General features: G+C 43.2%; 1 protein-coding gene across 1 annotated transcript in view; it reads left to right on the top strand.

Moving 5' to 3' along the window:
• slc12a8 (solute carrier family 12 member 8) overlaps nucleotides 1–26077 on the top strand; it is a 232458-nt gene extending 206381 nt beyond the window's left edge. The window contains exons 11-14 of the mRNA XM_085986505.1: nucleotides 309–406; nucleotides 3733–3850; nucleotides 16771–16831; nucleotides 24650–26077. Coding sequence (XP_085842631.1) covers nucleotides 309–406; nucleotides 3733–3850; nucleotides 16771–16831; nucleotides 24650–24815 — 443 coding nt within the window. The 3' untranslated portion in view covers nucleotides 24816–26077. The remainder of the gene's footprint in view (nucleotides 1–308; nucleotides 407–3732; nucleotides 3851–16770; nucleotides 16832–24649) is intronic.
• The last annotated feature ends 1189 nt before the right edge of the window (nucleotides 26078–27266 follow it).

Raw genomic sequence — 27266 nt, 5'->3', positions numbered from 1 at the left:
GACCTCACTGCAGTTGTGTTTTGGAAATCATGTTTATATGACAATAAAAATGAAGTTTACTGATTTTTATTAACTGTTTGACAATCTTGACACCTGTTTCCCATTGAAAATGAAAATTATAATCTTCCTGTAATTGATGAAGGTAAATTATGTTTACAGTTGGTAAATGAAAATACAATGCTTTATTGTACTGAAGTTTATACATGCAGTTGAATTTAATTATTGTTAGAGACTAACTACAGATGCTGCACGTCAGTGATTATGACCTTATAAAATATTATCTTTATATTGTTACTCCCCATCTGCAGGTTCCATTGAAAGGCAAAAGACTCAGGAAACAGAAATTTACACAATGCCAAGGTCATTTTATTCCAAACTCTGCAATCGCTGGCTCTCATTCATTGGTGTAAGTAATTGATAGAAACTATTCTATTGTGCCGTACAACAGCATTTATATAACACTTTTAACACAGTTTATATGAAAACTTCACTTTTATGGAAGGCACTTTTGCCTGTTTATAATAAGTGGATTTATGATCTAGCAAAATCTCAAGAGCATTTAGGCTACCTTCTTGTTGAATGTTCTCTTTTTACACATTCCAAAGTCGGCTATTTTAATGCCCATCCTTTTCTATGAATTTTGAACAAGCTGGTGCTTTAAAAATTAAATTTGTTAGGTAGATTAATGGTTAACTTTAGTCTTTATTTTACTTCTACAAGATTGTTTACACAGTCAAAACTTTCAAAATCTTTTTATGAACCAATTTTGAAAAATATGTAGTATTGCCTTTGGGGATTGGGTGGTTCAATGGTTTAGCTAGCACCTTAGGGACCTCAGTTTGAATCCAGCCCAGATCATGGAAGCTTCCTGTGTTTGAGGACTGTAAAGATACTAACTATGCCTTTCAGTAGTCATGCCTCAGGGTGAGTCATGGACATAAAATTACAAATAATTCTGCAGTAATTGTTACTCTTCTATAGATCATAAAGATGACTAATATAGCAAATAGAAATACCATGATGGTTTGCTGAAGGATGCTGTTCTAGTGTCCTGGTAAAACTGCATGATGAAGGTGCCTTGTTGGGTAAAACAAGGGGAGGTTTACCTTATGTGGGAACTTTTACAAGTCTGCACTGCTGGTGAGGAGTCTCTCCCACTGGGGGTACATATTGGAAATTCGGGTGCGCGCTGCCCACAATTTTCAACCATTCATTTTAATAGACATTTCTTGCCACTCTGACACAGCTTCATGTTTGTCCATCCTCTGTCTCCTTTGTAGCCAGTTACCAAACCACTTCAATAACAGCCATGTATTCTGTGCTTTCTATCTTATGGATCAACCTCCCATGTGGTCTGGTTTCAAAAGTTTTGCAGAAGTCTAAATAAACAACATCCACCAAGTTTCCTTTATTCACAAACTCTGATAGCTCCTCAAACAATTCTAACAGGTTTGCCAAGCATGATCTTCCCCCATAAAACCATTCTCACTTGTACTAATGGCTTCCTACTTCCCCGGGTATTTCATGATGCACTTCTTCAGGATAGCCTCTAGCATTTTACCTATGAAAGATTTCAGGCTCACTAGTCTTTTTGTCCTTTTTTAAAGATAGGTATTAAGCTCCCCTTTCTCCAGCTCTTTGATAGAAGTCCTAATATTAATGATTCGCTAAAGATCCCTGTCAGAACATGACCAATTTCACCAGCCATTTCCTTCAGTATCCTTTTGTGCAGGTTATCCAGGCCTTCAATGTTTCCATCACTTTCATATCAATAATTACAATTATCCTTAAAATTTCCTCATCATTTCCTGGAAAAACAATCCTCACTTCCAGGAGAGAATCGCCTGACTTCTTGCATCAACACAAAATTGTTCAGGATATGTGCCATTTCTCAGTTACCCAATACCATAACCCCATCAGTACCTTTCAAAGGCCCTACTATTTCCTTGTTGCTCTATTACTGCAGATTCACATATAGAAGCCTTTTGTGAGTTCACTGAGCGGTGCCATTAGAATTTGAATTTCTGACCAGACAAAGCGTCTCGTGGTGGTGGAATGTTCCATTTCCAAGGACCAAGAATGGATATTAAGGGATGTGACACACTTGCTTTGGAGAAACATAGGCCAGAATTTTCCCCTGAAAAGACTAGTGGGTTTGGATCATGGGGGCAGTTAAAGTGTTAAAAGTGGGATTCCCGACCTGATCCCCCCTCCAAACTGCCCACTTCTGTTTTTTCCGGAGGCGGGATGGGGTGGGTGGGCGACTAACCTGCTCCCATGGGGAGGGACGTCAATTTAAAGCCTCTTTTTCCCCGTCCATTTTGTGTTTAACTACTTATGGTTGGGTTTCACACAATTCGTGAAACCCGGCAGTTAAACAGAGGCGGAAACTGCTGCCTCCAGGAGGTAAGTGGCTTTATACCTACCTCCTGGATCCAGGGTCCTGACCATACCCACCCCCCAGCGATTGGAGAACCCCCATGAGGCTGCCGATCACCCCCCCCCCCCCCCCACCCTCTTAGGCCTATCCCCCAAAAGGTGATGACGAGGCCGGCCACAATCCTCCAGTGGCTGGCCCTGATCCTCTCTTCCCCCCCTGCTGTTCCCTGGCCGACAACCTCCCCTCCCCCCTGCAATCCCCAGCCGACCCCCTTATCCCCGACCCTGGCTGATTCTCTACCCCCCCGATCCCCAACCCCGGTTGATTCTCTTCCCTCCGCCCCACCCCACCCCGATCCCCGACCGATTGCTGACCCCCCTCCCGCGCTCCCTCCCCCAGACCGGCCCGTCGCTTCTGAGGCCTACCCGCCTGGAGCCAGCCAGCCTCAACCGAGGCCTTGCGTTCAAATGAGGCCCTTCCATTAAAGCTGGCAGGGCCGGCCTCCTGGGTTTTGCGCCCGCCTCGGAGGCCCCCCACTCCCAAACCGCCTAACTTGAGAAAATTCTGGCCATAGTTTTTGTTATCCAATCATAAAAAAAATTGGTAGAAGCTGTGCAGAAATCTGCATGTCGGACTGATTCTCCGTGGTCATGGAGCATTTTACAGCACATCAGTGGGAAAATTCTAGAGAAATTATGTTATGTACAAAATCCATCAGGAATTTTTATTTTGTATGTTTGCTGAACAAATTCTGTTGGTATAATCCTTTTAAAGAAATAATATTAAGTTGCTTGCATATCCAATTTCAGTGCTGGGTGTTGATTGAATATTGATGATCTTGTCATGTACATTGTCTTTTTTCAACATTTAGAAGTGTTGCAACACAAAATCTAAACTAACTGGATAAATATAAAACGGCACATACCCAACAATGCCAGGAGGACTGTTTTTTGGGGGATTTAGCCTTTTAAAAATGATTTTATTTGTGAACTCTGTATCTATATATGTTCACAGAAAATGCACTGCATTGAATGTAAAAATGATCAGTCTCATTTTTATTTGAATACAGATTTCCATATCCTTAATTCTTTTATAGCTATTCCCAACAAAAAAGCATTGCTTAATTGGTTCAACTATTTGTGTGAAGGTTTAATTGAAACAATAATTGTAATCACATGTTTAGTATCCACTAATAATTTGAATGTCCACAGAAATACTAGTGATGTCTCTAGAAACCCGTCTATGAAAAATTGTACAAGATGTACCAAGATTGCTCTGAGTAAAGAATTAAGCAAATTCAGGTTAAAACATTACATTTTCTTAACTGATTAATTTCATTCTTTTTTTCATAGGCAATAGTATCTATTGTAATCATGTTTGTGATTCACTGGATTTATGCCTTAATTAATATTGCTGTGGCATTTTTCATCTACTTTTACATTGGACAAATGAGTCCTGGACTCCCTCTTGGTGAGTATCAATATATATAAAACAGTATGTCTCTCTGTCTGGCTATACAATCAGAAGTTATAGAGCGTACCTACACATATGTTATATCAAAAGAAAGCTTATCATTAGGGGACTCTCGTAGGTGTATTTACTTTTTTGTCTCACAAAAATTGTTAGGACAATATACAAAAAAGGTTCAAAAATCCTACCTGTCATTAGTGTTGACTGACGTGCTGCTTGACCAATCCTACAGTTCACTCACCTGATGGTTGACCAATCAGTGCATCACGGGCAGGTCCTAATCCTCCAGTCTCCCTAAACTTCGCCGCCATTTTTTCCATCCCCACAGGGACAGCAGCACCAAAACAAACCCCCACATTCCGGCTCCCGATCCCGCTCCTGCCCTGCCGGAGCGGCAGGTAAGTTGGGCTCACTCGGGCCGTGCCTCGCAACTGCTCGGCCCGACACACACAGCGGTCGGGGGAGCGGCAGCGGCCAGCCGTCGGCTGCGTGATCCGCGGGGGAGCTCAGCTCGGGTCCATCTCGGCCCGACAGCCCGGCTGCGCCTCAACTGCTAGGCCCCGCACGGCCGCTATCACAACGGCACCGGGCCTCAGCCGCGAGGGAGGGGGAGGGGAGGAAGGGAGAGGACAGCACAGGGAGACGAGGAGAGGGACAGAGAGGGGGGACAGACAGGCGCACGGAGACCGCGCGGCCCAAAACTGCCCTGGCAACGCCGGGCTCCCCTGCTAGTATTTAATAAATCATATGCATTGTTTTATAAAATATGCCAGTTTTGATTATTTTCTTACAATTCTTTATGTTTCTCCTGGAATTATAACAAAAGCTAGGCTATGTTCTGAATGTAAAATAACAACAGAAAATGCTGGAAGCACTCAGCAGACCAGGCAGCATCCATGGAGAGAGAACGGATGCTGCCCGGCCTGCTGAGTGCCCAGCATTTTCTGTTGTTATTTCAGATTTCCAGCATCTGCAGTATTTTGCTATTGTATTATGTTCTGAATGTAATTGGGTCTTTTACACAGCCAGAAAGATGCTACAGTAAGTAAAACACAATATGATCAGAAGCAATGATGCAGATAGTCTTGCACGTGTCAATATGCTTGGGGTCATTTTGTGACTTGGCACCCTCGGTGGAGAGCCTCACCTGCTGGGAACGCAGATCAGAAATTCAGGCATGTGCTCATTTTAAATGGTTGGAAAATCATTGCCAGATTTGAATTTCCAATATGTGTTACTTGGCATACAATTTTCCTTGCTGGGAGCACAGAATCTATAATTACCCTTCTATATGGATAGTATCATAAAATTTACAATGACAAGTTAATGCATTTAACATAAAGTATCACTTTATTATCCGAGATTAAATGGCTAATCTTATATCACCATTTTATTTACATTTGTTCCTCCAAATCAATTCAAGGTGACTTCAAATGAAGGTTTTATTTGTTTTGTAGGATTATGGGGAAGGATGTTGTTTTACCAAACTGTGCATGCAAAGAACAATTGTCATTGTTTCAGTCGTAAAAACGGATTTAATTTCCAGAAACTGAAGGATTAAAATCTACCACGAGTGTGTAATTACTTGCTAAAACTATTAAACTGTTCGCTGTAACAGTTAGTTTATTGTGGAAAGTTCTAGTTCATTTTGTTCCATGAAATAACTGCAATATAATCCCTTCAAATCCTCTTACTTTGAAGTGCATTAGAATCTGAGTCATATGACCTGTTACACGATGCACCTTCACTATCTGATCTCTGCCCTAGTACCAGCTACTGTTTAAAAGTGTTGAGTAGAGCAGATCTCCAATCGCACTGAAGTTATTAGGATAAATTTTATGTGGCCCCATGCTGTCACTGGGATCTTCCACTCTGGGATGAAGGTTGTAAAATCAGGTGCTGGACCTTGCATGCCCTATACTTTCCACACCCAATTATATGCGGTACAATTTGGGCTATTCCAAGGAGGTTGCTTTACCAGCCAACGTGGGTCTATTTTACATAGTAAATGAACAATTTATGATCCCATGCCAAACTTCACAAGTTTGAGCAAGGCTCTGTCCACAGCACTAGAGTTGCTCATAAAAACTAGGTGCATTTGGGGTTGTAGCAAGCGAGGCCTGCTTAGTAGACCTTCTTTAAGCTATTGGGGTAAAAATTGGGGTGCTACCTTTGCCGGGGCGTGAAAAAGTTAACGCCCCCGCTGCCGATTTTCCCAGGTAGCGCCCTCCTCCCTTCCGGGGCACTGCGGCACGTCGCGCTGCGGTACTGCAGGCTTTCCTCCCCTTATTAAAGGGGTGGGGCCTGGCGCAGTGTGTCCCGGTGCCCAGCTGGGCTACCAGGGATCGGGAGTGCCGGTAAACGAGCCCAGCACTCGAGAGGAATGCCGGGCTCACGGAGAGCAGCTGGCACCCCGCGGAGGGGCTTCACGGGGGGGGGGGGTGGCCCGGGGACAGCAATGGGGACAGGTGCTGGCAAGTGGCCAGCAACAAAAATGGCTGCCCGACACCTCCACTTAAACTAGCGCCACCCCGGCCGCAGGTAGGCCCCCCTGACCCCGGCGGACATAGCGTCCGGCGCTAAGCCAGGGGGCGCCACACAATATTACAGCCGAGGCGCTGTGCACAGCGATGACATCATCGCCGGCGGCGCAGCGCCATGCGGCGCTAATGGTTAGCACTGCCGCTAACCTCCCGCTGAATTTCACGGGAGCCGTTAGCGGCACTACTCCCAGGGAGGTGCAAATCAACCGAATTTAGCCCCCATTGTGTTCTAGTTTGGCTACGTTAAATAGCTGGGTATTTTTGCATAGTTTTTCTGTGCTGTATAATACTGATCTGCATTATTCTACTTCTGACATTACTGCACGTACTTAAAGTGCTCCCCAACTGTGGTGGAAGGGGGAGGTGGGTGCTGCAAGCATGCTCTGATGGTCATGGCTGTGATCCCCTGGATGCAGGGGCCCCAGATATCCCTGCAACAGCTGGATCCACATGTGGCAATACTGCATTATTCACCAACTTCCCTCTCTCAGCCACTTATGACTCTTTGACTTGCTCGCTCCTTGGTGGGGCTGGGCTGCAGCGGGAAGATGTGCAGAGGTGAAGCCACCTCATCGAACCTTTCTTCAACCATGTCACTGGTGCTAGGCAATGCAGGTGGAGGTCCTGTGGGCAACATGAGAACAGTCCATAGGGTTGCTCCAGTGTGGTTGAAGCCCACTGTTTCTAGATGATCTAATCTTTCCAATGTGGCAGACAGACTTCCGTAAGTGGGTGTCCAAGGTCTCAGCGGCAGTGACTGTGAAAGAAAGTAGTTCTGTCTTGCTCACTCACTACTTTGGGATTCCCCTGTGGATGCCACTTGCCCCAGGAAACTGCATGCGAGAAAATCCTCCTGCATCGACGTCTGATGTGCTCTGCAGTATAGTCTTGGACAACTGCTGCACGCTACTCATGTGGGACACCAAGCTTTGAACGTAACACCTCGTGCTCTTGCATAAACTCCTGCTTGAAGGTGTACAAAAGAAAGTGGTTGGCTGAAAACCTTTTCCACATCTGCCTCCTGATAACTGGCCCTTGGAGGCTGTGTTTTCATGCTCTGCCAGCTGGTTTTGGTGGAGGATGATGATACTCTGCCTCAAAAGAAAGCCTGAAGTTGGACCCTCAGTGCTTCTTTGCTGAAATGGACAGTTTTGCTCATATTGCTAGTTCCAGCCTTGACTTTGAAGCTTCAATGTAGCTGAACCATGTCTCTCCTTTAAGGGCTGGCCCCCTATGCCAGCTTTCTATGTGTAAAGAGTCTAGGTAAATACAGGAATGCCTTGTATTGTAAAATTTGATACGGTATGCTCCCCCATATTACAAAGTGTACACCCTCAAATTCCACCTGATCACAAAATTGTTTGTTGTAAGGATAAGTGTAGGTTTTATATGCAGTGGTTTTATAGTGTATAACAGTACAGATCTGCAAATGTTGTTAACTCGCTTCTGGAATAAACTGTAATCCAGGCAGAGGAATTCCATCTATTACAGTTACCACAAAGGAGGAGCTCTAGTTATGGGGCTGAGAAGCAACAGGAAAGTCATGCCCCTCCTACAGCTAAAAGATTTTGACCAATATATGAAAATATTTCTGCAGCTCCCAGGCGACATATCCTGTGAACGATTGCAGTTTACTCTGAATAAGCATATATCGAAGTCTAAGATACAAACCCATTCACTTCCTTTATATGAAATTCATAATGGCCTGGATATTCCGATCCCTACGGGTGAGTGCGCGTTGTGTACACACCCGTAGGGACATCGGAAATGCCAGTTTCAGGCATGCACAGCACATGCGCTGAAAACCGGCATTTCCGATCTATGAAGAATGGTCTTGACAGATCCTCCGGCTGCCCTGGAGAAGGGCCTCTGCGGGGGGAGAGTTCCGCTTTCTGGAGACCCTCCGCCCGCAGAAAACCCTTAGAATTCTTATGCCTGGTAAAAGCAGGCGTAAGGCCTGCTTTTACCAGGATAAGAGTTGAAAAAAGTAGAAAAACATTTATTTCACTCATTTATCATTTAAAAATACTTTTAAAAAAGAGAAGTTTATTTTTAGCCCCGTAAAAAACTTGAATTATTTTTTCAAAAAATTAACTTTTTGTTTAAAATATTTAATTTATTGTAATTTCAACTAATTTTAAAAATGTGATTTAAGAAAAAATTATTTTGTAGGAATTGACAAATTCCTACGAATAACTGAGATCGACACCAGAGAACGATTAAACAGGTCTTTACTCAACGGAGATGCCACGAGGACTCACTGGGCAGTCCCGTGGTTTGCGACGTGACGTCATCATGTTTGCCCGCGTTCTTAAAGGGGCCACGCCCCGTACATGCAAACTCTATATACAAAACACAGTAATGCCTAACACAATGGTACAGGTTTAGGCTGGTGTTAGAACCTCGTTAAAGAGAATTATATACAGTTAGCCAGAGTCATTCAGTGGTTCTGCCACAATTTAATGTTTTAAAGTGTTTTTGGGGTGATCGCCATTCATACACTTGATAGATAGATCTGTCAAATATATGAAGGGAGATTTCCTTCTTTGATTGGCTCCCCATGGCCCACGTGATCCCAGGGACGCTTGCGAATCGCATGCGCCCCAGGATACGTGGGCCCTGCGCACTTGGAGTTGGAGAGGCCCAGCATCGGAACTATATGCACCTTGGGGGCCCTCAGGTAAGTGCGTAGATTTTTTCCAGATCGGAGGCCTCCACACGCGGGAAGCCTCCAATCGGAAAATACGGCCCAATGTAAATATGTTTAGATAAAAAGGGATCCACTCAATTGTCCATTTTATTCAGTGCTCTGAATACTAAATACAATAAATTGACCCAAGTTTCAGTTTAAGTCACGGCATGTTTTGCGGTCCAATTACTTTTGTGTAAAATACCTGCTATTTTTAAATGCTTCTGTTTAGATTGATTGTTGAGTAAATTATTTAATGGTTATGATATAAACATTTTGAAATTGCATCTGTTTATCAGGAGTTCATAGAAATTCGAATCCAAGCAAAGAAATAATTTAACAAATCATTCTGCCAAAGTAAGAACTGAACTCTATTTGCGACTATTTTTGAACCAGTGAAAATAATTTTAAATTTATGTTTAAGGTGAAAATGTTTGGGCTCATCAAGGTAAGGGTTGCTGATGCTGGAGAATTGAAAACATTTCCACTTATTATACTCGCTGTAACTCTCAAAGTCAAGCATAGGCATGATGGAAGAAATGTGGCTAATTGCAAAGTGAAGCTCCTTCTACTTTGCATTAACAATGTGCTTTAACCCCAACCACACAAGAGAAACCCTAACTGCATCAGTTTGAATGTTCTGATTTTCCCACAGCAGTATTTCTGTATTGAGTTGTGGGCAGTTTTGTGTGGTGAACCTGATCCCACAAGAAAGTAGGTTGAGACTACTTCAATCTCATTTCTTGTAAGACTCTTTACAGCCAGTAGAAAGGAAACTTTCATCCCTTTGGTCCAGATAGGACTCGGGTATTAGAGGTGAAAGGGAAGTAGCCCAAGATATTAGAGGCAAAAAGGACTTTCAGGCTTCTGTCACCACTACTTTGAACGGGCTGCAAAGAGAATGCTGGGAAGAAAGATGAACTCTATCCCTAACTTTTCCTCTTCCTTGTGAGGAAGTACCTGGCTTCTGCACATTGCCTATCCATACTGACATAGCTGAGATTGGGAATTCGACAGTGTGGGATTCAAACCTTCATTAGTGGCTAATGAAAGTTTTGTTACCATAGAATTGAGTTTGTAATCTCAGCTGTGTCACTATAGAAAGGCAATGAGCAGAGGCCAGATACTTCCTCACAAAGAAGAGGGGGAAATTGGGGACAGAGTTAACTATTGAGGTTAGAATATAGAGGTGCGTGCAGCCTTAGGATGGTTTTAGGACAATATGGGCAAGGGTGGTACTTACAAGTCCAGAAGTGGCTATATATAGTGTATCTCTGTAAACTAAACACCAGAGACATTTACAATTCTGTGTTCAGTTTTGGTCACCAGCCTGACCCCTCATCTCCCCCCAAAAAACTACTTGCATTAGAAAGGGTGCAAAAACGTGTAAAGGGGCTGAGCTATGAGGAGAGATTAGACTAATTTGCATTTTAAAGTCTAGAAAGATGACAGTTAAGGGGAGAGCTCACTGGAGTATATGAAGTAAATCTTTAATGGTGTAGATAAGGTAAACCAAGAAAGTAGGGCTAGAATTAGTGAAAAGAACATTAAAATAGATGATAAAAATTACTTAGAGTGTTAAGCATATGGAATAATCTACCAAGAAAAATATATGGACCAAATGACCTTTCCTCAATCCTGACTTTTCTTATGTTTTGATGTTCTTTTCTGACCATGTTTTACTGAAGGCCTAATTTTTTTCAGTTATTATCATTTTAAAGTCATTACATGGGAGAACAGTTCATTGGTAATGCAGGACAATTGATGTGAACAAGGTCTACAATACAAGAAATATATGATATAAAATTCGGTCTTTTTAGAGCAGTATAGGTTCAGGTGTACCCATTGGTTTAAAACCAGAGCCTGTACCTGCATTCATAGATTGATACAACACAGAAGGAGACCATTCAGCCCATTGAGCCTGTGCCGGCAAAAGCCTTTGAAAGAAATCACATGATCATTTCATACTTGGGGCTTAAAACATGAAAACCTAAATAATATATCTTCCACTGAATATACATGGGTATAGCTTCCTCACTAAAATAAAGTTGGTGCAAATATTAAACAGGGAAAATATAACCAAAATGATCTATAATGTTGAAATTTCACATCTCCTAGTAGAATGTTAAACTACACTGCTAGCTAATGCGATCTATGTAATTAAGCAAGATAAACCTTTGGAACTTTCAAACTGTGTTAGAAATGCATTCAATCAAAACTATGCTTGATTGCTAGCAATTACCAAATAAGTAGATGGAAGCAATCAGCAAACATATGGCATTTGCTTTTGGTGCTTCTTAGTCCAATTGATAACGAAAATGTTATAAAAGATTATCGCCTCTCTTGAATGGCCACCTGCATATAACAAATCAGGTGTTAAAAGTGTCAGCTGTGGCTCAGTGGGTAGCACACAACCTTTGAGCACGTAAAGCTAGGCAGACTCTCCAGTGCAGTACTGAAGGAGTGCTGCACTGTCGGAGATGCCCTCTTTCGGATGAGATGTTAAACCAAGCTCTCTCAGGTGGACGTAAAAGATCCCATGGCACTATTTCGAAGAATAGCAGGGGAGTTATCCCTGGTGTCCTGGCCAATATTTATCCCTCAACCAACATAACAAAAATAGATTATCTGGTCATTAGCACATTGCTGTTTGTGGGAGCTTGCTGTGCGCAAATTGGCTGCCGCGTTTCTCACATTACAACAGTGACTACACTCCAAAAGTACTTAATTGGCTATAAAGCACTTTGAGACATCTGATGGTCGTGAAAGGCGCTATATAAATATAAGTCTTTCTCTCTTTAACGGCTGTGCCTGCATCCGTGCGACCTTGTTCAACCAGCATGACCCTGCATTTGTGCAGTTTGTTGCCTGCAAAAAATAAAAAGATTTAAAATTCTGATATGATCACAGACTAAATTGTAAGACATAAAATTAGAGCAGAAGATTACCTTTTACCCTGCTGAATTAATATAATTAGCATGACTGGTTACATTCACAAAGAATTATGCAGATCAGTTTGTAACTGCCCTCCCTTCCCCCCCCCGCCCCACCACCCTCCAAGTCATTTTTAAATTCTACTAATGAGTTTGATGAGTTTAGGATTGGTAAATATCATGGAATCCTGCTGTTTGTATCATTGTCCCCCCTCCCCCCTGTAGGATCCACCAGCAACAGCAGGAAAAGAAACTTGCAAAGTAGACTGAGCACATCTCCCATTGACTTTCATATATTAATCAAATAACTCAAACTGGAGTGAGTTTGAAGGATGAAACACAACCTGTGTTTGAGCTAAAACTTGAGTTTTGTTCTTGAGATTTGTACTGTACGCAAGAGATGTGTTGTTCGCACAACCTTTGGTGGCTGTGCCTTCTGTTGCCTAGGCCCTAAGCTCTGGAATTCTCTGCCTAAACCTCTCTGCCTCTCTACCTCTCTTTCCTCTTTTAAGATGCTCCTTAAAACCTACCTCTTTGATCAAGCTTTTGGTCACCTGCCCTAATTTATCCTTATGTGGCTCGGTGTCAAATTGTTTGTTTTAAAATACTCCTGTGCAGCGCCTTGGGACTTTTTACTATGTTAAAGGCGCTATATAAATACAAGTTGTTGTTGTTGTTGCTGCCTTGTAACAGACTGCAGCAGTTATTCTATACACATTGGGTTGGATTCTAACACGCAGACGCGCTGACAGCGGGGTGGGGAGTGGGCGCGATAGCGCGTGGGAAATCCAGAAGCGCGTCTGTCAGTGGCTTTTTAACAGAGCTACCTCATTATCATTTTACCTCCGGGTTTTGTGTCCACTTAACATCAGCGGGCATGATGACGACATGCATGATGCAATTTCAACTCCAGTATTTAAAGGGACACTCCAGACATCCAAGTTGAAGGAGTTTGGAATTGGGATGGAGAGCCACAGACCTGTTGGAATGGAGTCGAGACCGCCAAAGGCTGCGCTCAGCTTCAACAACAGCTCCCTGGATGTGTTGTTGGGGGTTGGAAAGGCCCAGAGAGAGATACTCTTCCTTACTGATAGGAGGAAGAAGCCTGCAGGTGACACAAAGAAGGCGTGGTTGGGGGTTGCCCAGGAGATCAGCAGCAGGAACGTGGTGCCATGCTCCTGGGTTCATTGCAGAAAGCGGTTTAATGACCTAAGCAGGGTGGGAAAGGTGAGAGCAATGGCACATTCACCTACATAATGATGTGCGTATCACCCTAACCCCATCATTGTGCCATCTCAAGCCTACTCCAGCACATCACTCCTCACACCAACTTACCTTGCAGGTTCACCGATCTCTCTCTGCTGTGCACTTTACTCTCATCCCCATCTATCCATCCACCACTGACACTCACCCTCATCCTTATACAATGTCATGCCTATCCCTCATAGTCACCCTCAACAAATGCTCTCCATCAATCGGGTGAACACATCCCATTACTCTCACTCATATGTCTCTTCTTTCCCTCCTTGCAGGAGAAGAGAGCAGAGAACACCAGGGAGAGGCAGAGAACCGGAGGTGGCCCTCCAGCATTTCTCAATTGATATTTATGCAGACCATGCACCAGTGCAGATACTCGCACTTCGGTGGGAGAATTGAGAGAGATAGTTGGGTTTTCACACGGTGACTCGCACTTCGCAAGTGAGCAAGAGCAGATGGTGGAGTCAGGGACAGCAGTGGAGAGTCTGCATTGGCGGGTGCAAGACTCTCCAAGCTCTGCTCAGCTGGATACAAATGTTGTACCTCAGGGGCCGTCGACGAACAGGATACTTCTGGAGCAGCAGCAGAGAATGTGCGATGTCCTGGCAGGCATTCCAGCCACGTGATTGCAGAGCAATTGGAGGAGTCTGTCTCAAGCATGAGAGGCATGATGTCTTCTTCCATAGAAGAGTGGCCACCTGCATGGAGCATCAAACACGGCAATCACACGAGTGCATGCAGGCCTTCACCAATGGCTCGCACACTATGAATGCCACCTTAATTAGGATGAGTGATACCCTAGCCTTGGCCTTTCGTCACCCCACTGATCTGCAGCAAAGTGTTCTCCAGCACATTGCTAGCAGGGATGTGTGGCTGGGCCATGAAAGGATGATGGTGAAAGGGGACATGGAAGTGGGGACTTGGATCAAAGTGCTTGCACTTTTCACCCGTTGCCCCTTCCCCCTCAGTCAGTGCTCCACATGCTGCCTCATGCCCCAATGGCCGAGTCTGCCCCTGCACAGATGCAGGTGGAGCAGTCTTTGGCGGGGCCCTCACAGGCTCCAAAGGACATCGGCCAAGAGCATCCAGGCAGTCAGAGCAGAGAGCTGGGCAGCCTGCCTCTGCCTCTGCTGAAGCCCCAGGGTTTGCACCACGTAGAAGTGCTAGGAAAAAGAGTAAAGATTTATAGTCGGAACAAGGGTATGCACATGGGTGTGTTAGACATTGTTAGATTGGTAAGTTTCTGTTTTATATTTGAGCCACATAAATATTACTCTTTTGCATCACTTTGCCGTCTTGCCCATTCTTGGTTGCTGGCTGGAAGGTGACCTTTTCAGTTGTGTGATAACGAATGGGAAAACATGAATTGATACCGAGCAATGGGGGGCTGCGAAAGGGAGGCTTGGTTGTTTCCAGGATTGCTTTGTGTTAGTGGCATTGGGGTGGAGGGTGGGGGGGAGTGGGGTGCAACAGAGGCTTTTGCATGTGGTTGTTAGATGGGTGCACTGGTGGTACCTATGTGATCCTTGCAATAATGAGGGCATCCCGGGCAGCAATGTGCGCCGCTGGTGGTGCATTGCCCGAATCACCTTCCGCCTTGTTCTCCTTCTCCCCCCCCCCCTCCTCCTTCTCCCCCTCCTTCCCGTCTTCCTTCTCCTCGGAATCATCCAAAGAGACGCTGTGCTCTGCGCCTTGTTCCTCCTGCAGGTCCAAACCTTGCTGCTGTGCAATATTGTGAAGAGCGCAGCGCACAATGACCATTCTGGAGACCCTGGCTGGTATATACTGAGGGGCACCTCCAGAACTGTCCAGGCACCTGAAGCATATTTTCAGCATGTCGATGGCTTGTTCGATGACACAAATGGTGGTGATATGTCATTCATTGTATTGCTCCTGGGTCTCATTGCTCGGGTTTCTGAGCAGTGTCATCAGCTACATTTTAAATGGGTATCCCTTGTCTCCGAGCAGCCAGCAACTCTGCCTCGAGGTGCAAAGGGATCGGTGAGGGTGGACTGCCACAGGATGAAAGCATCATGGCTGCTTCCTGGGAATCTTGTGCACACCTGTATAAAAATCTTTTTGTGGTTGCACACCAGCTGCACATTGATGGAGTGGAAGCCCTTGCGGTTGATGAACACTCCTGGGTGATCTGTGGGTGCCTTAATTGCCACATGTGCACAGTTGATGATGCCCTGCACCTGTGGGAAGCCAGTCAGAGCCGCAAACCCGAGTGCCCGCTCGTTCTGACTGGCGTCCTCCCAGGAGAAGTTGATTAGTTTCAGTCACCTGTCATGCATTTGTGGGCTACCGACTGCGAGATCCTGCAACTGTCTCTGGCAAAGCCCTGAAAGGATCCAGAGGCAAAAACATTGAGGATGGTGGTGACTTTGACAGCCACTGGTAGATCCTGGCCACCAGGTCCAGTTGGCAGCAGGGCTTGTTCCAGCAGGCTTCAAATGTCTGCCACCACCTGACTCAACACCCTCAGCTCCCTGAGACACTAGTGTTCCGACATGTCGAGGAAACTTATCCTCTGCCTGTAGACCCTGTGTGCTGGGTATGGCTTCCTACAAGCTGCACCTCTCTGCTGATACCCCCTCTCCTCTGGAGCTACAGGTCTGTGAGCAGCACGCTGTTGCTGGTCCTGGTCACCTTGGTCCTCATCTGAGGTCCAAAGTAACACAGTATAAGCGGCACTCATGTTGATCTAATAGATCAGAGCTCCAAAGTGCAGATCAGGCCTCCGAACCTCCAACGTGTATAAAGTAACCTCTCAGCACACATACTGTGACCAAATCCTTTCTCTCAAGCAGGTAAGAAAGCAGCTGTGAGTACTGAGTACTTATTGGCCTATTTCCCTGCCATGTCTTCATTCCCTTCAATTGCCGCTGTGTTCTCGCCTTGCTTTCACTAGTGAGTTCCAGGAAGCCCGGGAAACCCGTGGACCCAAAGATAAACTGCAAAACCCATGTCATTATCGGTCTAATTGAGCGATTAACATATCTCAATTGGCAACCCGCTTCTCCCGAGGGGATTGCGCGCATGCAGCCTAACGCACTGCAGTGAAATGCGGAAGTCAGCGGGCTGGAGCCGGCTTCCCGACTTGCTCTGAATTTTTCACGATTTAACCCCCCCACCCGCTCCCAATCCCATGTGTTTACCCATGTTAAAACTCCCCCCCCATTATCTTTCTAAATTAATTAGTCTGCAATAAAGTTACAGTGACTTACTTATAAGGTTGAAATTACTCTTAGCATTAATAATGAAGTTAATGAGGTTATTTGTGTGAAATTCTCTTTGCTATTTCAATGCATTAGTTAAACCGATTACTTTAAATGAATGTGGTGACATAGCAAAGAGAGAAATTTCTTAAAACTGAACCAACATTCATTATTATTACTGCTGAGAGTAATCTCAACCGTAATCATTTCTCAGCTTTTAATAATTTTTTCACCTGTTCTCTTCTACAATTGTAATACTTGCATGTTTTCCCTACAGGGCTAGCTAATAACTTCAACTTTTTACGTTGGATTCAGACAGTCTTCAATGAGTCGAGGAGGTTTGTAATATTTTCATAATAATCATAAAATTAAGGGAATACGGAAACTGTAACTACTCAGAACATACTGTAACCTGACTCCGATTTTGTTGAATCTTACACTTAAAATACCGCACCACATTTTGCTGCTGAATTCTCTAGCCTTTCAAGCTGATGTGTAGATTAAGAGAGGTGCACATGAACAACGGGGCACCACAGATCATCATCGCTGGCTCCAGTGGAGTTATTCTGGATTTTTAATCTTCAAATCATACAACAAAGATAATATGCAGTGATTGTGTTCCTGAGCATTTTAACAATGCCAGTTAATCACTTTACCTCCCTATAACGTCTCATTCTGCCATTTCCATGTGCCAGATGGTGCTGTAGCAGGTATCAGCTGAGAAATAAATTATACCACAGCTTCATTAAAATACACACTGAATTGATTAGCATTTGGGCTTTAATGTGAAGATTTCCTGCAGGACTTTCGAATGCAGTCGCCCCTACAGAGTGCTGTCATTGCATATTTATTATCTAGCTGAGTCCTTTTGACAGATCTCCCTGTGGCTTAACTGAATTCAAACACAGTGTGATTTGCCGAGATTCATTCATCAGAAAATTTACATATTTTGAACACCACAGTTATTGAGTATTTGCACACTTCTGTTGTTGAAATACTTCCTGATGCACATAATTGAAAACATAAGTTTGACAGAGGGTGGAATTTTCAAACAACAATTCATCAAGTGTGCTGAAGCCTAAAATGTGTTAAAAATTACTGTATTCCATCAGCAAGAGTGCAGTCCTGAGGGTGATCATTTAAATTTTTTGTGTTGGCTAATTGCACTATCTGCCCATGATATTTGGTAGACTATCAACCTATATTAAAAGTCTTATATGTGGAGCACACTTCTTGTCCTTACTTTCGCCGTCACAATTTTGAGTCGCACTTTTTCTTTGTCAACGCTTAACATTGCAAACCACTATGTAAACACTTATAATGGGAAACCTATTACAATATGTAAAAATGTTCAAGGTAAACATTTTACCTATTAATTTTAATAGATGAAAAATCATGTTTTAGGTGCACAATTTCCCAATATCCATTCTTTGTGTGCACTTGGAGCACAGATGCAGAAGATTTACCTTTTAAATGCTTTAAACAAGAAACTTAAAGACAGGAACTACTGTCAATGGTAAAAGTGATGGGGACACAAGGGGCTGCTGATAGGTGGAAATGTAATGGAAGTAATGGTTCGAAAGGAGCCAAGGGCATTTTGGGTTCATTCTTCTGGGAACCCCTTCCCAAAAACTGTTAAACCCTGCATCCCTAATACTGCCAGACACTTGGACTCCATCCCCCCCCCTTAGACATCTCTTTCTCTGCCGTCTCCCCGCAACCCCCTCTCAGTGCTCAGAAAGCATGGTACTACTAAATCCTGAAATCCCATCCCAGTACTACCAGACCCCAGGCCTGTTCCCAGATCCTAGGACCATCTCCAATGCTGATAAGTATATTATTAAACCATGTATACGGTGGCTACTTCCTGACCAGGAATCCACCAGTGAGTCAAACCCCATAATCAGGCCCCCAGTTCTGTCAAATTCCAGGTACCCCCTTTAATGTCAGGCCAAAAGATCCATCATCATGTTGCAAAGCCTCAGCAGCTCCACCCAAATGTTGGACTCCCATCCCATTTCTGCCAAAGCCCACGGCCCTTCCCCAGTGCTACCAAAGTGCAGTACTATCTATAGTGCAGCTAAACCCACTCCCCGACCAAGCACTGGCATATACCAGGAAGCCTAAAATCCACAGCACTCCTGCTGTAACTCTGGCTGCAGTGCAGTGGAAGGGCTGGAAGTTAGACCAGGACATAGATATGCTGGGCCCCAACCTTTCCTGGAAGTATGCTCTGGCTACTGCTGGGAGTGGAGCCTCCTCAGTCCTAAATGAGGCCATTGGTGTAGTAGGGACAGGGCTAGGGCTGGGATATCCCAATAAATGGAGTTCCTGTGTTCGTGGCCTTTCGATAGCAAGGCAGGTCATTTTCAGCCAGTGAAACCAAGTATATCAGGCTGCAAATGGCAAATGTTGTGCCTCACCTGGGGTGGGGGATGAGGGGCAGGGTGTCCAGGCATGGGTCATTACCTGAACCCAAAAAAGAGGCAGATTTTGGGGGATGAGAGAGCACATCCCCCTTCATTCCTGTAGTGGAAGGACACCTGGTGCACGCCCCCAAAACCAACAGTCAGTACTGCAGTTTGAGGCCTGCTTTGGTGGGTGGGCACCCTAGATGCGCTTCTGAAGAAGTAGGTGTAATGATCAATAACATGTCATTCTATAGTGGACACTAGGTGGAGCCGTATATAGCTGTATGTATAAGACTACACTACCCAGCTGTAGGTATATTAAGACTACATTACCCATGAGGCACTAGGCTACCCACAAGGCAGCAATCAAGATGGAAGCCTCCACAGATACTGTACCTAGTCCACATGTGCTCAATAAAAGTGTCTAGCAAAAGCTAGCTGTGTTCATAATAAGAATGTCTATTTATTAATGAACATAAGATGGTACCAGGATGGTGAAGATCTGCTGAAAATTGTGAAAAGCGACATGGAGAATTTGAAGCCACCAGAGCGTTTGAAACTCACAGGAAACATCGACTACAATTGGCAGACTCTTAAACAACAATTCGAACTCTACATTGCAGCCATCGGATTCGGTACGAAGCCAGACGCAAGGAAGATAGCGTTGCTGCTTACGGTTGCAGGCCCACAGGCGATAGAGGTATTTAATACATTTGTATTTAATCCAGAGGAGAACAGAGAAAAATTAGAAGATGTGCTAAAAAAATTTGATGCACATTGCTCTCCCAAAAAGAATGAGACCTATGAAAGATACATGTTCTGTTCAAGGACACAGCAACAAAATGAGACTTTTGATAGCTTTATAACTGATCTGAAACTGAAAGCACAGACATGTAATTTCTCTGAGCTGAAATCATCCATGATTCGTGACCAGATCGTGTTTGGTATTCATGATAAAAAAAGTCAGGGAACGTCTGTTGAGAGAAACCGAACTAAATTTGGAAAATGCAGTGAAAATATGCCAAGCCAGCGAGCTAGCTCGAAAGCACGCGAAGACTTTCAGTGAAATCAATAATGATGCGATTGTAATGAGTGATAATGCTGCTGTCGGTGCTGTGTCCTACAAGGGGAAGAAACGTGGGCAGAACAGAAATGAAAAGCAATCGGAGGATGAAATTTTTAATTGTAAACGCTGTGGTTACAAACACCAGTTAATACAATGCCCAGCGTTTGGAAAAATGTGCACAAAGTGTAATGGAAAGAATCACTTTGCCAAACAATGCTTTTCAAAAGTACAAACTAAGAAAGGGCAACGAGTTAATGTAATTGAGGACACTGACATTTTTTGTAGGAATGGTGTCATGTGACAATATCAAAAAGGATACAGAAAATGTGCAGCCCTCAGAAATGGACAATGCTGAACATAAAGTTAATGCAGTAAAAGAGGACAAATGGATGATCCCACTGCAGGTAAATGGAGCATTAGTTACCTTGAAACTGGACACTGGGGCAAAAGCAAACTTAATCAGTATGAGTGACATTAACAATATGAAAGAAAAGCCCAAAATACAGAAAAAGTCAGTACTACTGAAGGACTATAATGGACAGAAAATAGATAGCTTAGGTGTATGCAGACTTAAAGTGACAGTCAAAGACCAAGTGCATCATCTCATGTTTTCTGTTGTGGCTGAAAGACTTGATTCGATACTCAGTGACAAAGCTTGTGAAGACTTGGAACTGGTCAAGAGAGTCTACCGTATAAACTGTGCCATAAGCAGACCAGATGACTCAGTGGATTCTGTAGTGAGTAATTTCCAGGATGTGTTCAAAGGATTTGGAGTTCTACCATTCACATACAAGATCCAGCTAAAGGAGGATGCTCAGCCAGTGGTACATGCTCCACGAAGAGTTCCAGCACCCCTGCGTGACCGGCTCAAGAATGAACTGGACAGAATGACCACACTAGGAGTCATCAGGAAAGTCGAAGAGCCAACAGACTGGGTTAACTCCATGGTATGTGTAAAGAAAAAGAACAATGATCTAAGAATATGCACGGATCCAAAGGACTTAAATGCAAACATAAAACGTGAACACTACCAGATTCCCAAGCGAGAAGAAATCACCAGTGAAATGTCAGGTGCCAGATACTTTACAAAACTTGATGCCTCACAAGGATTTTGGCAACTAAAACTGGATGAAGAGAGCACCAAATACTGTACCTTCAACACACCATTTGGCAGGTATTGTTTCCTCAGAATGCCTTTCGGGATAATATCTGCATCTGAAATCTTTCATAGAGCAACGGAACACATAATTGAAGGTCTGGAAGGAGTTCGGGTCTATGTTGATGACATCATCATCTGGGGCTCCACACTGAAAGAACACAATGAGAGACTGACTAAAGTGCTACAGAGCATACGTCGGAATGGACTGAAGCTCAACAAAGCCAAGTGTCAGTTTGGCGTCCAGGAAGTCACTTTCCTAGGAGATAATCTATCTGGTAAAGGAATAGAGCCAGATATGGAAAAAGTAAACGCCATACTCAAAATGCCCCGACCCACTGACAAAAAAGGAGTGCTACGCATCATGGGGATGATAAACTTCATTGGAAAGTTCATTCCTAACTTGTCAGCCAAGACAGCCTGTCTGCGAGACCTGCTACATAAAACAAATGAGTTCGCATGGACAGAAAGACACGAACAAGAGTGGATAAACCTCAAAACAGTGCTGACAACCACACCTGTACTCACCTTCTTTGACCCAACAAAAAGAATCAAAGTGTCAACGGATGCATCAAAAGATGGCCTAGGTGCGGTCTTGCTACAAGCAGAGGGTGAAGATTGGAAGCCTGTTGCCTATGCCGCCAGGTCTATGACTGATACTGAGTGTCGATACACCCAGATCGAAAAGGAATGTCTAGGCTTGGTAGTTGGAGTAGAACATGATAGGCAAATGTGAGACATGTCAGAAACACCAAAACAAACAAGCAAAGGAACCAATGTTAGTAGCTGACATACCAACAGCACCATGGCAAAAGGTTGGTATGGACCGTTTTCATTTAAATGGTAAAGACTATCTAATAGTGATTGACTACTATTCTAACTATCCTGAGATGGCGCTGCTCTCAAGCACCACAGCAAGCAGTGTCATAATGCATGTGAAATCCATCTTCGCCAGACATGGAATTCCCAGGATTGCCGTTAGCGACAATGGTCCGTGCTTCAACTGTAAGGAGTGGCAACAGTTTGCAGCACATTATGACTTTCAGCACATCACATCCAGTCCTTTGTATGCTCAGTCAAATGGTAAGGCAGAGAAAGGTGTTCAAGTTCTCAAGCAGCTACTGAAGAAAGTGACAGAAAGCAAGTCTGATCCTTATCTCGCCCTGCTGAGCTACCGAGCCTCACCTTTAGGCTGTGGTTCTTCACCTGCTGAACTACTAATGGGTCGCAAGTTGCGCACCACGCTACCCTGCTGTGCAAAAGAACAGCAAAGTGAGAAACTGAGACAGAGATTTCAACTGTTAAAGCTGAAACAGAAATCATACTATGACAAGTCATCCAAAACTCTAAAACCATTGACAAGGGATGATGTTGTCAGGATTGAGGATCCAGATGCATGGAACAGGAAAGCTACAGTTCTTGAGGAAGTAGGACCAAGGTCATACACTGTTAGAACTGAGGAAGGACAGATTCTCAGGAGGAACCGCCGTTCCCTCCTAAAAACACAAGAGACTATTCAAGAGCAGATTGATGACAATGCCGCAACTGCATCTTGTCATTCACCACCAGAACAATCTCATGAAGACACATCAGACTTACCCGTGTTGAGAAGATCCACACGTGAAGTAAAAAAGCCTGATAGACTTAATCTTTGAGTACAATGTAAAGCTTTGAAAATGTGTTGACTGTTTTGAAAATGTTTATGTTTATAGAGCACTAACAAAAGTGTTACTGATATTATCTTTATTGTTTTCTTGAAAGTTGATTGATATTGATTTTGTTAAACCTCAAAGAAAGGGGGATGTAATGATCAATAACATGTCATTCTATAGTGGACACTAGGTGGAGCCATAGAGCTGTGTAGAGCTGTATATAGCTGTATGTATAAGACTACACTACCCAGCTGTAGGTATATTAAGACTACATTACCCATGAGGCACTAGGCTACCCACAAGGCAGCAGTCAAGATGGAAGCCTCTACAGATACTGTACCTAGTCCACATGTGCTCAATAAAAGTGTCTAGCAAAAGCTAGCTGTGTTCATAATAAGAATGTCTATTTATTAATGAACATAAGAGGAGGTACCTGCCCTTGGGTAGTAAATGAAGGAATTTCACCCTAACCCTGGAGTGTCTGCCACGGTCAACAGCAGAGGTTTCTGGTGGACACATCCTGTAACTTCGACCAGGGTGGAGCCACTTCTGATTTTTTGGCCCCCAGATATCTAACTCGCACACTGTCTTGTTGTGTATTCTCAGCTTTAAAACTAGTAAGGGCTGAAAGCTAAATACATAGGTAAAGGTATTTACAGTTTTCACAAAATAATGGAGAGAGTTGTGGAATCAATCTCCAAAGCACCAGCAAAACTTCCAGAATATCCTTAAAAAAATCTGAAATTTGACTTATTCAGTGCCATTTATTCTTATGGCATAAACACCCTGTTATAAAACTGTGTATCTTCTGACTCACCACCATAGGAGATCTCCTGGTTTAAAAAAAATTGTAGGCAGAATCATGAAATCCTATTCTGACCATTCTCCCTCTCTTACAAGGTGAAAGTTGAAAAAAATAGCTGTGTGTCTGTCAGAACATGTACAATACAGTAATCATCTCCACGTCCTTATAAAACATAAATAGACCACTGGGCTTCAAACGTGAAAGTTATTCATCACCTATTTTGATCACTGAGGGCTGTTGACCTCTTTTAATAGATTTGTCTCTTTACTGGCTAATTATTGTGTTGCTATTTTAAAAAATCATTTGAAAATATTTTCCTTGTTTATTGTTCCATTTTCTCCCCAGTTATCTTGGTCTCTATGGGCTATGAAACACCTAGCAGGCAGGCGGATGACCTGTTTTTGAGCCTCTGCCAATGCCACTTTAAAATGGCTGCTAAGAGGCTCATGAAAGCAACTTGGGCACAACATTCCATCCGATTTTTCTCTCCCTCTGTGGGAAGCTATGAAGTGTAGATTAATATTGGTAACTTAAATATCTGAAGTTCCCAATAGCCTCGCCCCTTCCTATCTTTGTAATCTCCTTCAGCCCCATAACCCCCGAGATATCTGTGCTCCTCTAATTCTGTCCTCTTGAGCATCCCTGATTATAATCGCTCAACCATCGGTGGCCGTGCCTTCAGCTGCCTAGGCCCTAAGTTCTGGAACTCTCTATCTCTCTTTCCTCTTTTAAGACGCTCCTCTTTGACCAAACATTTCGTCACCTGCCCTAATTTTTTATGTGGCTTGGTGTCAATTTTTTGTCTTATAATACTCCTGTGCAGAGCTTTGGGACATTTTACTACATTAAAGGCACTATATAATTACAAGTTGTTGTTGTTCTTCTTAAAGGGTTAACCCTATTTCATCAACCACTCCTTTGCAGCTTTTTTTTGTTACTGCAGGCTAGATTGCTGTTCCTCACCCTGCATATATATATCAGTTCAATCAAGTTTTGTTTTATAGGCCAGAATATTGTTTCGCATTTTATAATCAAATATTTGATACAACTTCTTTCATGGTTTCAGGAAAGGATCACCACATGAGAAACAGATTATAGTGACACCCTCATTTACAACAGTTGGCATGGCAACAACCCAACTAACTGAAGAGAATGCTGACTTTGCCTCACGAGACCGCTACCACCATTCCTCAATTATTAGTAGAGAAGTTCTCAGTCGTCATTTGAGCTGAATATCGGCTTTCTGTTGATTGTGTTCTTTTGCTAATTCTGCCTTTGACCAGCAGGTCTTAAAATTCTACTGTAAAACTTTTCTGAAATTTTGTACAATTTAAAAATGTGGAAGTACATTATTTAAGCAACTTAAGTAAGAAAAGAATAAAATATTAGATTCACTACAAAATTATTACACAGGAAAGCAGCTATTGTATATGTAAATCTTTAACAACTGTGAATGTCTGGATGTTTTTATGTGCTATTTTACTATGGGGTTTGCCTTAAAAAAATATATACTATTGTGATTTAATTTTTGCCAAGATATTTGGAATGACTTGAATAGAAACACATTGTGACCTATTTTTCTACAGTCTCTGCCTACTATGCTACGAGTGGAAGCCGACGTACTGCTAAAGTGGGTGCATTACGTTAATTTGGGGAATTTTGGCAGGATTGCTGGCCACTCCTGATTTTCTGGGTTAAAATTTGGTGCAATATTAAGAGCCAAAAGAAAGCAGATCTTAGTTACTTCAGTGTCGAGATTTTTTTTTACAGAAATGTCTGAATTCATGTAATTTGGGGTAGGGCTCTCGCAACATGACAATTTGGGTGCAGGGAACCCTTCTTATTGTTAAAATGTCTTTCTGCCTGTGCTTGGCTCCTAGGCTGGTTCTCTTTCCTAACCTGTTAGCAACATTCTTCCTCTCAGGTGTAAGAATATCTGATGCCATAAAAAAATAAAGAGAAAATATTCAAATAGGTTCATTACACTTGGAACTGGAGACCAACTGAAGTTGGAAATGTAACGATTTTCCTTCAGCGATAATCTCTAATATGCACGTCTAAGAAAATTCTGTTTACTTTGTTAAATTTTGAAAAAAAAGTATTGATATGCTGCAGAAAGAAAGCAACTGAAGGGTATTGACGCCGCGGGTCTCTAGACTGATGCTTTGAACAGCTTGCAAAAGAATTAATTCATAAAATCTATACCATGTAAAAATATTTACAATTAAATTGCTATGATAATGTTAACGGTGGGTGTGTTTCAGAAACTTCTTTTCACATTATGTTGGCATCACAGAGAAAGTCCACATTAAATGAATGGGAGTGGCTACAAATGCATGAAGTTTTGCATCACCTTTAAGTGCAATATCTCCATTACCAAATAACTGAAATTCTTTGGAAAATAAATAATAAAGCAGAGCAATATTATTAGAAGCTGTTTATATGCAGTTCATTGTGTTCATTTCAAGCTGGAGAACAAACATTTCCACAGGCTATTGGCACTAACTGTTTAGCTTTCCGACATGTATGATACTGTATTTCAATCGGGAACGTCTGTTTGTCACTGCCCTTTTCCCTTACCCAGGGACACTCAATCCTAATCCTATTTCTCGTTTCTCTCGCTATTCAGAATTGTACTTGAAAACTTTCTTTTGGCTGTTAATCAGGATCATCCCATCAGTGTAACTAGATGGTTTACAGCAGTGGTGCTGTCCCTGTACTGGAAAGCAGACAAAATGTTGACTAGCAACAGAAGGCATTCAGTTCTGTCAGCGAAAGAGCGAAGGCTGAGAGGCTGATTTGCAACAATCTGCTACATTTCCTGCAGAATAATAGCTCATATTCCTGAGAATAATAACAACTAAAAGGTGGGAGACAGCTACATCTTGCATTATACTGGAACAATAGTTGCCAAAAATAAAATGCAAGAACTTGCTTCTCTCCTCAACAATACTGTTGAATGCTACAAAACTCACACGTGGCATGTTCCACAGTGCAAACCGATGAAATATATGATGCAATCATAGTTAAGGAAAATGCACTAGAAGGAATTATCATTTCATAAACTTAAGAATGGAAGTTCCTTGTTTTGAGTTTCGCCCACTTTTCAAAGTAGGACGTAAAAAAATACTTCTACTGTATTTGCATATTCTATTGAATCCAATGATGTTTACACCCCTGCCACTGTACTCAAATGGCTCTAATCAAAGCCACAAATGACATTATCTGTGACAGTGACCGTACACTTTCCCTCCTCATTCTCTCTGCAGCCTTTGACACAGTCAAGCACACCATCCTCCTCCAACTCTTCTCCTTTGTTGTATAGTTCAGTGGAACTACCTATGCTTGTTTCCAATCTTACCTTTCTGGTCGTAGCCACAGCATCTCCAGCAATGGTTTCCCTTCCTACCCCATTGCCTCTGTAATCCCTGTGTATCTATCCTTGGCCCTACCCTCTTCCACATCTACATGCTGCCCCTTGGCAACATGATCCAAAGATACAGGGTAAGCTTCCACATATACGCTGACGACACCCAGCTCTACCACTCCACCAGCTCTCTTGATGCCACCACTGCCTCTGTGCTATCATACTGCTTGTCCAATATCCAGTTTTGCATGCAAGAAGCCATCGTCTTCAGCTCCCGCCACAAACGCCATACTCTTGTCACCAATTCCATCCCCCT

Source organism: Somniosus microcephalus, chromosome 4 (genome assembly GCF_052327205.1).
Source record: "Somniosus microcephalus isolate GS21.2 chromosome 4, FLI_Smic_1.0, whole genome shotgun sequence".
NCBI classification, from domain to species: Eukaryota; Metazoa; Chordata; class Chondrichthyes; order Squaliformes; family Somniosidae; genus Somniosus; species Somniosus microcephalus.
Note: the sequence above shows the minus strand (reverse complement) of the source record. Positions and strands in the feature narration are given on the sequence as shown.